At 40.9% G+C, this 12,777-nt stretch overlaps 1 protein-coding gene across 1 annotated transcript; it reads right to left on the reverse strand.

Moving 5' to 3' along the window:
* Positions 1 to 8,769: 8,769 nt before the first annotated feature.
* Positions 8,770 to 12,223, reverse strand: or40a1 (odorant receptor, family 40, subfamily A, member 1). The gene is made up of 3 exons (XM_035788378.2): positions 12,195 to 12,223; positions 9,879 to 10,693; positions 8,770 to 9,362 (listed from the first exon to the last, which is right to left on the reverse strand). The coding sequence occupies exons 2-3, from the start codon at positions 10,672 to 10,674 to the stop codon at positions 9,196 to 9,198; spliced, it is 963 nt and encodes a 320-aa protein (XP_035644271.1). The 5' UTR covers positions 10,675 to 10,693; positions 12,195 to 12,223; the 3' UTR covers positions 8,770 to 9,195.
* Between the last annotated feature and the right edge of the window lie 554 nt (positions 12,224 to 12,777).

Here is a 12,777-nt window from a genome sequence, read left to right on the forward strand (position 1 = left end):
ACCTACGGTAAAATATTTTGGTGAATCTTTGATTACATTTACATTACATTTAAGTCATTTAGGAGACGCTCTTATCCAGAGCGACTTACAAATTGGTGCATTCACCTTATGACATCCAGTGGAACAGCCACTTTACAATAGTGCATCTAAAATCTTTTAGGGGGGTGAGAAGGATTACTTATCCTATCCTAGGTATTCCTTAAAGAGGTGGGGTTTCAGGTGTCTCCGGAAGGTGGTGATTGACTCCGCTGTCCTGGCGTCGTGAGGGAGTGTGTTCCACCATTGGGGAGCCAGAGCAGCGAACAGTTTTGACTGGGCTGAGCGGGAACTGTACTTCCTCAGTGGTAGGGAGGCGAGCAGGCCAGAGGTGGATGAACGCAGTGCCCTTGTTTGGGTGTAGGGCCTGATCAGAGCCTGGAGGTACTGAGGTGCCGTTCCCCTCACAGCTCCGTAGGCAAGCACCATGGTCTTGTAGCGGATGCGAGCTTCAACTGGAAGCCAGTGGAGAGAGCGGAGGAGCGGGGTGACGTGAGAGAACTTGGGAAGGTTGAACACCAGACGGGCTGCGGCGTTCTGGATGAGTTGTAGGGGTTTAATGGCACAGGCAGGGAGCCCAGCCAACAGCGAGTTGCAGTAATCCAGACGGGAGATGACAAGTGCCTGGATTAGGACCTGCGCCGCTTCCTGTGTGAGGCAGGGTCGTACTCTGCGGATGTTGTAGAGCATGAACCTACAGGAACGGGCCACCACCTTGATGTTAGTTGAGAACGACAGGGTGTTGTCCAGGATCACGCCAAGGTTCTTAGCGCTCTGGGAGGAGGACACAATGGAGTTGTCAACCGTGATGGCGAGATCATGGAACGGGCAGTCCTTCCCCGGGAGGAAGAGCAGCTCCGTCTTGCCGAGGTTCAGCTTGAGGTGATGTTATTGGTCTGTTTTGCTTCTACTGATCCTTGGGCCAATGTTAAGGTCAACCACATCATAATCTCCACCAAGTACCAGGACATTTTAGCCAAAAACCTGGTTGCCTCTGCCAGGAAGCTGAAACTTGGCCACAGGGGGATCTTCCAGCAAGACAATAACCCCAAGCACATATCAAAATCCAGAAATTAATAGTTAATTGTACCACAAATCAACATTTTGCAATATCTCAGCCTCTTAAAACCTGTGGTTTGATTGAAGAAGGCAGTCCATCACCGTAGATTAAATCAAATCGTATTTGTCACATGCGCCGAATACACAGGTGTAGACCTTACCATGAAATGCTTACTTTACAAGCCCAACAATACAGTTCAAGAAAGAGTTAAGAAAATATTTACAAAATAATCTAAAGTAAAAAAATAATAAAAAGTAACACAATCAAATAACAATAACGAGGCTCTATACAGGGGGTACCGGTACCGAGTCATGTGCGTGGGTACAGGTTAGTCAAGGTCATTTGTACATGTAGGTATGGGTAAAGTGACTATGCATAAATAATAGACAGAGCGTAGCAGCAGTTCTAAAACAAATGGAGTGGGGGGCATGTCAATGTAAGTAGGCGGTGTCAGAGGAAGGCCCAAAGAATTGTCGAAGACTCCAGTCACCCAAGTCATAGACTGTTCTCTCTGCTACCTTATGGTAAGCAGTACCGGAGCGCCAAGTCTAGGACCAAAAGGTTCCTTAACAGCTTCTACCAGCAAGCCATAAAACTGCTGAACAATTAATCAATGGCCACCCCGACTATTTACATTACTATATAGGTCCTGGATGTCAGGAAGCTTGGCCCCCGTGATGTACTGGGCCGTACGCAGTACCCTCTGTAGTGCCTTATAGTCAGATGCCGAGTAGTTGCCATACCAGGCGGTGATGTAACCATTCAGGATGCTCTCAATGGTGCAGCTGTAGAACCTTTTAAGGATCTGGGGACCATTTGCAAAAAAAATTCAGTCTCCTGAGAGGGAAAAAATGTTGATGTGCCCTCTTCACGACTGTCTTGGTATGTTTGGACCATAATAGTTTGTTGGTGGTGTGGACACCAAGGAACCTGAAACTCTCGACCTGCTCCACTACAGCCCCGTCGATGTTAATGGGGGCCTGTTCGGCCCGCCTTTTCAAAGGATGTCAAGGATCTGGAAAGATTCTGTAAGGAGGAAAGGTCACCTCCCAATGTGTTCTTCAATCTCATGAAACATTATAGTAAAAGGCTGAGTACACAAAGTATGTTTTGCTCATCTTTATCAAGGGTGTCAATAATTTAGGTTGTTAATTGATTATGTCTTTGGCTGCAACCTTTTTAATATTGCATTCCCTTGATCTCCCTTCTCTCTCAACCGTTCATACTCTGTGAGGAGGTTTGGACAAGTTGAGGTCATTCATTAGTGTAGTCACCCTTTCACAGACAGTGCAGTGCCAGGGGACTGCTAAGGGTCAATGGGAAAATATATTATGCAATCCCTAAGCCCAGCTTGTCTAATGATATTAGTAAACCACTTATAAATCCCCTAGGAAGAAAAGTAAGCAGCAGCCTGTTAAACGATCCCAGAGGGGTTTCAGTATTAATAAATTGATACAGTAGGTAACATCCCCAGCGACTGTTCTGAGATGTGATGTTCCGAAATGTAATCAGACCAAGACAAGAAAGTGTGTATGAGCTTTCACAGGCAGCGTACATAGCCCATTCATAACCATAATAGCAGCAACTATGATGGGCTACTGTAGAAAAAGACTAACACCATGACTTGGTTACCTTATCTTTCAACGTGAAAAGTCAGATAATGGTCAAATAAGGACAGGAGGAAATTCTATTAAAAAGATAATGTAATTATTATTTTCACTTTATAGTATACATTATAATGTATAATGTTTTGTTTGCCCAAATCATAGTATTTGGGAATCCCTGCTTGGGCCTGGTAAAAGTGGTTCAAAGTCTATGGTGTGATTTTAATAAAGATACACCTTGAGAAGAAATACACTTCAGCTAAACAAAAAGGGACAAAATGTAGACACAAAATTGCTTAGTTATTATGATATAGTATGTATACAGTATGAATATAATTTGTTGAGAGAAGGTCAAAGACCATTGTTTGCACATGCATAGTGAAATCAGAACAGCAAAACAGGAACACACACACACACACACACACTCCTCACTAATCACACACAAGGGAACACTAATTGGACAGCAATCCTTAAAGACTTAATTTGTTGTATGTTGTTGGAAGACAGGAGTTGCCTCTGAGGATCATATACAGTACAAACAAACTTCTCTGTCTTGCAAGAACATGGCACATGTACCCTAATACACAATAGTTACTTGTGTTTTATATTCAGTATTTTTGCTTGAAATGTATTTTAGTTTGGATAAATCATCAGAGGAAGTTTTATGGGAATTAGAAACTTAAATGACTACTTTTCAACCAGTAGGCATCATAGGTACCTGACGATCATAAAAGCATTAGCATCGTATGAGTGGTAGACCTACATCAGAGTTGTAGGTAAGATGACAGGTTATCCACAATGTGGTCCTTTGTAGCTCCGTTGGTAGGTCATGGTGTTCGTAACGCTAGGGCAGTGGGATCAATTCCCGTGACCAAACAAATGTGACATAAATGCACACATGACAACAAGTTGCTTATTAATGGATAAATGGCATACAGGTATATTTGATTTGATTTCACATGATCAACCTAGTGTCCACGCAAAAGTCATGAAATGGGACAATGAGTGACAGAGTACTGACTGGATCAACTGCCTGCCCCCAGAATGACTGCATCTGGTCACTCCATTCAGCTACATGCCGAGCAATACAATTAAGCAATAAGGCCTGAGCAGGTGTGGTATATGGCCAATATACCACGGCTAAGGGCTGTTCTTACACACGATGCAATGCAGAGTGCCTGGATACAGCCCTCAGCCGTGGTATATTGGCCATATACCCCAAACCCCCGAGGTGCCTTATTGATAGGCAGACTAAATAACTGTTTTGCCCGCTTTGAGGACAATACAGTGCCACTGACACGGCCCGCAACCAAAACATGCGGACTCTCCTTCACTGCAGCCGAGGTGAGTAAAACATTTAAACGTGTTAACCCTCGCAAGGCTGCAGGCCCAGACGGCATCCCCAGCCGCGCCCTCAGGTCATGCGCAGACCAGCTGGCTGGAGTGTTTACGGACATATTCAATCAATCCCTATACCAGTCTGCTGTTCCCACATGCTTCAAGAGGGCCACCATTGTTCCTGTTCCCAAGAAAGCTAAGGTAACTGAGCTAAACGACTACCGCCCCGTAGCACTCACTTCCGTCATCATGAAGTGCTTTGAGAGACTAGTCAAGGACCATATCACCTCCACCCTACCTGACACCCTAGACCCACTCCAATTTGCTTACCGCCCAAATAGGTCCACAGACGATGCAATCTCAACCACACTGCACACTGCCCTAAGCCATCTGGACAAGAGGAATACCTATGTGAGAATGCTGTTCATCGACTACAGCTCAGCATTTAACACCATAGTACCCTCCAAACTCGTCATCAAGCTCGAGACCCTGGGTCTCGACCCCGCCCTGTGCAACTTGGTACTGGACTTCCTGATGGGCCGCCCCCAGGTGGTGAGGGTAGGTAACAACATCTCCACCCCGCTGATCCTCAACACTGGGGCCCCACAAGGGTGCGTTCTGAGCCCTCTCCTGTACTCCCTGTTCACCAACGACTGCGTGGCCACGCACGCCTCCAACTCAATATCAAAGTTTGCGGACGACACAACAGTGGTAGGCTTGATTACCAACAACGACGAGGCGGCCTACAGGGAGGAGGTGAGGGCCCTCGGAGTGTGGTGTCAGGAAAATAACCTCACACTCAACATCAACACAACTAAGGAGATGATTGTGGACTTCAGGAAACAACAGAGGGAACACCCCTCTATCCACATCGATGGAACAGTAGTGGAGAGGATCATATTTGCTATGGTTATAATGTCCTCCAAGAACAACAAGAGGAAGATGTACAGCACTTACTTCAGTCACCTGATAGTGGTAGTGTGCCATCACGTTCCTTTATTTGTCTGTGTAGTCTTGACCAGGGTAGGTGTGGTGCTGACCTTGGAAGAGCGTCATGGCTTGATGATCAGGGCTAATCTCGGACCCTCTCTTGTAAATCCCTTTGTATACTGTAATAAGAACCAAACTAAATGTTGAAGATGTTTAACAAAGTTAAGCCCACTGAATAAAAAAAAGTTTATTGAAGTCTTTGTTGTGTAGCTTACTGTATGAGTGAATGTAAAATCGTGTCAGTTTCCATGCTCTGTAGATGCATGCGAGCCTACAGTATGTTTTCATTTCACTACTATGTTCTCTATTGGCAATAGCAGACATGAGGTATAAGTCAATACAAATCTGATATAAAACTTGCTTTCATGTTTGCGTCAGCCTTCTGTCAGGTGGCCTAACTCTGATGAATGTTATTGGGTCATCTGTCTCTTTAGCTTTCCTTCTAAATCGTCAACACGTCATCAACCTACAGTAGCTCAATTAGCCCTGGAACACCTCAGCAGTGCTACGGTGCTAGCCATTTTGTAGTGTACTTCATGAAGAATAAATAAATTGCACATGAGATTTAGTTTATTCAACCTAGACTATACACATCAATGTTTTAGATTTTTCCTGAGAAAAACAATATCATATGCCATTTAGCAAACGCTTTTATCTAAAGCGACTTACAGTCATGTATGTATACGTTAGTATGGTTAGTGAAAGGATTGAACCCACTATCCAGGCGTTGCAGCGTTCTATGCTGCTCCCACTGAGCTACAGAGGAATGGTGTTCTTCGTCTTACAGTAAATGACCAGTTTGATTTTGTTTTTATACATCACATTGCATCTGTAAAGTCAATTAGCAGACACACCATCCTGAATGACTGGCAAAGATGTAAATCCTCCCTGTCTAGGCCTAGTCCCTGCCCCTGGACTGATTCAAGGAGTCAATAGTCAGTTAATACTCCATTATCTCATGTGTAATTGAAATATCAGGACACTATTGGCAGCATTAGTTAGTCTAATGGTTTATTTTGGGATGTGTTGATGCGTGTAGTTTTCAGCATGATGTCTATTGAGACACATTTAAAAACAAAGCACGACTGTTCTTTCTGACCTGCGAACAACTTAATGGTCATGATTCTAACCCCCATATGACATGCTGGTCATAATTCAGACTTCAATACATTGTGGTGGTCATGATAAAGACATCTTCATCTTGTTGTAATTTGGTTACCTGAAGTCAAATGTCATTTTTTATCAGAAAATACTGTAATTATAATGTTGACTGCAGCACCAATTTTTGTGCCGGGTTTCACACTCACATAGTTGTATATTAGTTATCAATATAAAATGAGTGTTACTCATTGACATTGATTCTCCATCACCCGACCTCAACCCAATTGAGATGGTTTGTGATGAGTTGGACTGCAGAGTGAAGGAAAGGCAGCCAATAAGTGCTCAGCATACGTAAGAACCCCTTTCAAGATATTTGGAAAAGCATTCTAAGTGATCTGGTTGAGAGAATGCCAAGACTGTGCAAAGCTGTCATCAAGGCAAAGGGTGGCTGCTTTTAAGAATCTCAAATAAAAAATATATTTAGATTTGTTTAACACTCTTTTGGTTACTGCATGATTCCATATGTGTTATATCATAGTTTTGACATCTTCACTATTATTCTACAATGTAGAAAATAGTCAAAAAAAGGAAAAACCTTGGAGTGGGAATGTGTGTCCAAACTTTTGTCTGGTACTGTATGATAATGTTTGATCATGTACGTTTTGGATGTATGATCATGTATGTTTGGGATGTACAGTTATATATGATAATGCATGTTTTTGGATGTATAATGTGTGTTTGGTATGCATGATATTGTATGTTTTGAATGTATGATAATGTATGTTTTGGATGTATGATATTGTACTGTATGTTTCGCTAAGACTGTTTCTTGACTTTTGAATTCTTGTACATTTCACGGCACACTTTATAATACATTTCATGAATAATCTATTAGAAATATTTAGATTATGGTAAATGTGACAAATGCTTCTAAATAGATTTCAAGGACTCCTATTATATCACTGGTTCATAATCTTTTTTCAGCTTAAACTACGTATAGCTCTGAAAACGTATGGTGTACCATGGGATTCCTTTCCAGGCTCCCACCTTCTCGCAAAGTTGATCTCCTCTAACAGAATAGCTGGACTTGTATCCTTAATTCATTATAAATGATCTTCACAAAATGCCAGCACCCTACAGTGCCTTACCTATCACAAAGAAGTGAGAATGAGACCAAGAGAACCTTGGGCTCAAATGGGACTGGCTCATGGTATGGAACAACATTTGTTCTTCATCTGGAAACCATTCCCATCAGCTGGATTTATTTCACTCCTGGCAGTAGACTTAAACTACAGCTTGTAGATGATGATCAACATTACAAATGCTCTTGTTCAACATTACAAATGCTCTTGTTGGAAACACGTTTTTAGGTCAAATTCAAAGTAAGATATTTCCGTTCTGTTCTGTTCTTATGCTGTGTCCCAAACCCGTAATTACACTGCTCCTTAATAGTTATGTATATTCACCACAGAATACAAGAACTGCAACACTATGTATTTTTCTTTTTCTTGTACATCCTTTAATTGATTTATTCCTTGTTTTATCTCTCTTTCGTTCCTCGTTTCTCCCACTGCATGCTGATTGTATGTTAACTTATACTGAATATATTAACAATAAATCAATACTTTTGTTCCTCGTTTCTCCCACTGCATACTGCTTGTATGTTAACTTACACTGAATATATGAACAATAAATCAATACTTTCGTTCCTCGTTTCTCCCACTGCATGCTGATTGTATGTTAACTTATACTGAATATATTAACAATAAATCAATACTTTTGTTCCTCGTTTCTCCCACTGCATGCTGATTGTATGAACTGCTTGTATGTTAGCTTACACTGAATATATTAACAATAAATCAATACTTTTGTTCCTCGTTTCTCCCACTGCATACTGCTTGTATGTTAACTTATACTGAATATATTAACAATAAATCAATACTTTTGTTCCTCGTTTCTCCCACTGCATACTGCTTGTATGTTAACTTATACTGAATATATTAACAATAAATCAATACTTTTGTTCCTCGTTTCTCCCACTGCATGCTGATTGTATGTTAGCTTACACTGAATATATTAACAATAAATCAATACTTTTGTTCCTCGTTTCTCCCACTGCATACTGATTGTATGAACTGTTTATATGTTACCTTATACTGAATATATTAAAAACAAATAAATAATTGTTCACAATTTTTTTTTAAATGTAGTGATTATAAAGCTTATACATGCTTATTAATGCTTACAAATATTTACAAACATGTATTTATTTAAGGTTTATAAATAACTTATTAATCCTTATTCATGAAATGTCTTAGTGTTACTCATTTGACCTTTGAACAGAGCCCTACAGTGTGTCTCTGCCAGTGAATATGTTTTAGTGCCATCTAGTGGAACTAATGAATGTATGTTATTTGATTAGAGTTGAACTCTTTCAACGTAAATACTGTTTATCTAGATACTTTGTAAAACTTTACCTCCATGCCATAATTGTATGTGATGATCACTATATGTGACAAATACCTGTCCTCCCTCATCATGCCCTGTACTGTCCGCATTCATAATGATTTTACCTGGATATGCTGTGCCTTTCTGTTAATAGTTTTATTTTAATTTTATTTTTTTAAATGTAGTCTTTAACTAGGCAAGTCAGTTAAGAACACATTCTTTATGGTGGATGCAAAATGAATTCGTCCAGTAATTAATGTTATTATAATATATAAACACTCCATGATTACAGCTGTGGCATAAAAACTTGTATCTGAAAAGCACCAAAAAAAAAAATTTGAAATTAGAAGTTTGAATTGAATTTATCACAATAAAATATGTTAAATCTATTATATGCAAATATTAAGTGTTCAACAGAAGAATAGTCAGACATTGTTTTATTGCAATTATCTAAATAATTAGAGTGTTCATAAAACAGTAATAACAGAAAACTGCTGAAATGAAATAGATACAAAATGCAAGGGGAATGTCACCTTACTTGGAAACGTTTCTTATATCTACAGTTCTTGAGTTTTTGCTGCAGATTTGAAAATCCGATCAACAACTCCACGCAAAGTCTCATTTGTGAGAAATAACTTTTGTCTTTACAAACAGTTTGATGATTTTCTCCCGCAGCTCCTCTGTCTTTAGGCTGTAGATGATAGGGTTGAGCATGGGTGGCAGGGTGACAGACACAGTGAGGATGGCAGTCAGGAGGTCTGGGGACTGCACCAAGCGCAGGTTACCTAGGAGGGAAGAGACAAACAGACACACATCCAGTGACTTTGACATGTTGATTGATAGTATTAACAGTCAATTATGATATTCAGCTAAGATAAGAAGGAACTTGTGTGCTGAGACATGCTGTACGCTCCCACGTCAAAGCCTAGCAACCAGACAACTCAGATGTGCGGCAGGTAGCCTAGTGGTTAAGAGGTTTGAACCAGTAACTGAAAGGTTGCTGGTTTGAATCCAAAGCTGACTATGTGAAAAATCTGTCAATGTGCCCTTGAGTAAGGCACTTAGCATCTACTAAAATGCAATGTGCTAGTGCTCTTTTTAATGACAACTTATACAGTACAATAAACACAAACTTGGGGGCAAATTAGTCAGAGTCCTCCTTCATTCCTGACCTACACTTAGGGAGAATACAGTTTACAGCAGGTATACAAGTTGTGGCGAAGAGCACATAAACATTTCGCTGAACCTTTTATACCTGTGGGAAACTGTGAACGTGACGATTATATTTGATTTGTGTTTACCTAGGACGTAGGCCATGATGACAGGGAGGTAGTACACCAGTACCAGTAGCAGGTGAGTGAGACAGGTGTGGAAGGCTTTCCACCGCTGGGTAGTGGAGGCAAACTTCAGCACCGCAACCACCACCACAGCATAGGTGAAGATGATGAAGGACAGGGGGCCTAACAGGACAGCCAGAGTTTTAGCTGTTGCTAGTTTCCTGTTGAAAGAGATGTCAGAGCAGGCCAGTCTGTATACAGGGCCGTGCTCACAGCAGCAGCTCTGCACCACCCTAGAGGCACAGTAAGGCAGGCTAGAGGCCAGGGCGACAGGGTAGACCTCCAAGAGGAAGGCCAGGGTCCAGATCCCTAGCAGGATGAGCAGCATCCTCAGGTTGGTGTTGATAGTGAGGTAATGCAGAGGGAAACAAATGGCTATCACACGGTCGTACGCTAGGAGAGCCAGGGAGAAGGACTCCATATCACCAAATAAATGCATGAAGAACATCTGAGAAAAACACGTCCCAAAGGAGACGTAGTTCAGATTGAACACAAATACAGGCACCATCTGGGGGATGATAACACTGTTCAAAGAGATGTCCACCACAGCTAAATTGCACACTGCAACATATTTTGGATTTTGAAGGCTTGGGTTCATAATGAAGACTGCTAACAGAACAAAGTTACCCATTAGAGTGATGATGTATATTATAGAGAGAGCTAGGATGAGGTAGTTCTTATTGCCCAGTGTGTGGAAGGCTGTGATGTAGAATCCATCATCTGATGATCCCGTTCCATTGTAAAGCACAGAAAAACCCATTTGAGGGGCCACTGTGTGTCTGGAAGAGAAATACAGATTACTGAAATGGAAAATCAATCAAAATCCCCAAGTTATCTGATGATACATAATAAAGTGACTAAGGCACCAAGACCATCTCAAACTAAACAGCCTTCCTGTTAATTTCATACCTCTCTAACACTATTTTACAATAATACTGAACACCCACTGTACCAACACCAATAATACTGAACACCCACTGTACCAACATCAATAATACTGAACACCCACTGTACCTACATCAATAATACTGAACACCCACTGTACCAACATCAATAATACTGAACACCCACTGTACCAACATCAATAATACTGAACACCCACTGTACCAACATCAATAATACTGAACACCCACTGTACCAACATCAATAATACTGAACACCCACTGTACCTACATCAATAATACTGAACACCCACTGTACCAACATCAACAATACTGAACACCCACTGTACCAACATCAATAATACTGAACACCCACTGTACCAACATCAAAAATACTGAACACCCACTGTACCAACATTAACAATACTGAACACCCACTGTACCAACATTAACAATACTGAACACCCACTGTACCAACATTAACAATACTGAACACCCACTGTACCAACATTAACAATACTGAACACCCACTGTACCAACATCAATAATACTGAACACCCACTGTACCAACATTAACAATACTGAACACCCACTGTACCAACATTAACAATACTGAACACCCACTGTACCAATATCAACAATACTGAACACCCACTGTACCAATATCAACAATACTGAACACCCACTGTACCAACATTAACAATACTGAACACCCACTGTACCAATATCAACAATACTGAACACCCACTGTGCCAATATCAACAATACTGAACACCCACTGTACCAACATTAACAATACTGAACACCCACTGTACCAACATTAACAATACTGAACACCCACTGTACCAATATCAACAATACTGAACACCCACTGTACCAACACCAACAATACTGAACACCCACTGTACCAACATTAACAATACTGAACACCCACTGTACCAACACCAACAATACTGAACACCCACTGTACCAACACCAATAATACTGAACACCCACTGTACCAATATCAACAATACTGAACACCCACTGTACCAACACCAACAATACTGAACACCCACTGTACCAACATCAATAATACTGAACACCCACTGTCCCAACACCAATAATACTGAACACCCACTGTCCCAACACCAATAATACTGAACACCCACTGTCCCAACATCAATAATACTGAACACCCACTGTCCCAACACCAATAATACTGAACACCCACTGTCCCAACACCAATAATACTGAACACCCACTGTCCCAACACCAATAATACTGAACACCCACTGTCCCAACACCTATAATACTGAACACCCACTGTCCCAACATCAATAATACTGAACACCCACTGTACCAACATCAATAATACTGAACACCCACTGTACCAACACCAATAATACTGAACACCCACTGTAGCTCTGCTTTTAACAACGTTTTGGAGGCAGCCTTTGTGTGAACTGAAGGACAATTAGACAAATCCACCATTATAAATAGTTGTGATAAAGAATGCAATCGTCATTTGGGTTTAATTAGAGTGAGAAAACAAGTACATATTTATATATTAACAACTCATTAAAGCCAATGTTAATAGATGAGGACCTAATTATCACCATCTTATTTTATCATATCAGGGCCTAATGATCTCTTTTGACTATAATGTTTACACTCATTAGGTTCTCTGCTTTAATTATGACAACAACAGTTAAGGATAATCTAGTTTAAACCGCTCAGTTAAACCGCTCAGCCTCCAGGGAAAGGTTCATGACAATAAACACCAACCTGCACCTTTTGGTCTTCCCATTTGCCTTTTCTAACTCTTGTTCTGGACTCCCTGTAAGATCATTTAAAAATCCCTGGCTTATCTCGACATGTCTTCTAAACCCAAACGCTATCCCTGACCGTTGGAAGTGAGTTTGAGCAATGTAAAATGTATAAAAAAAATATGTTATGTGAACTTGCAACACAAATGGCTGAGCTGATCAAACAACCAGTTA

The sequence above is a fragment of the Oncorhynchus keta genome, chromosome 1 (genome assembly GCF_023373465.1).
Source record: "Oncorhynchus keta strain PuntledgeMale-10-30-2019 chromosome 1, Oket_V2, whole genome shotgun sequence".
In the NCBI taxonomy this organism is placed as follows: Eukaryota; Metazoa; Chordata; class Actinopteri; order Salmoniformes; family Salmonidae; genus Oncorhynchus; species Oncorhynchus keta.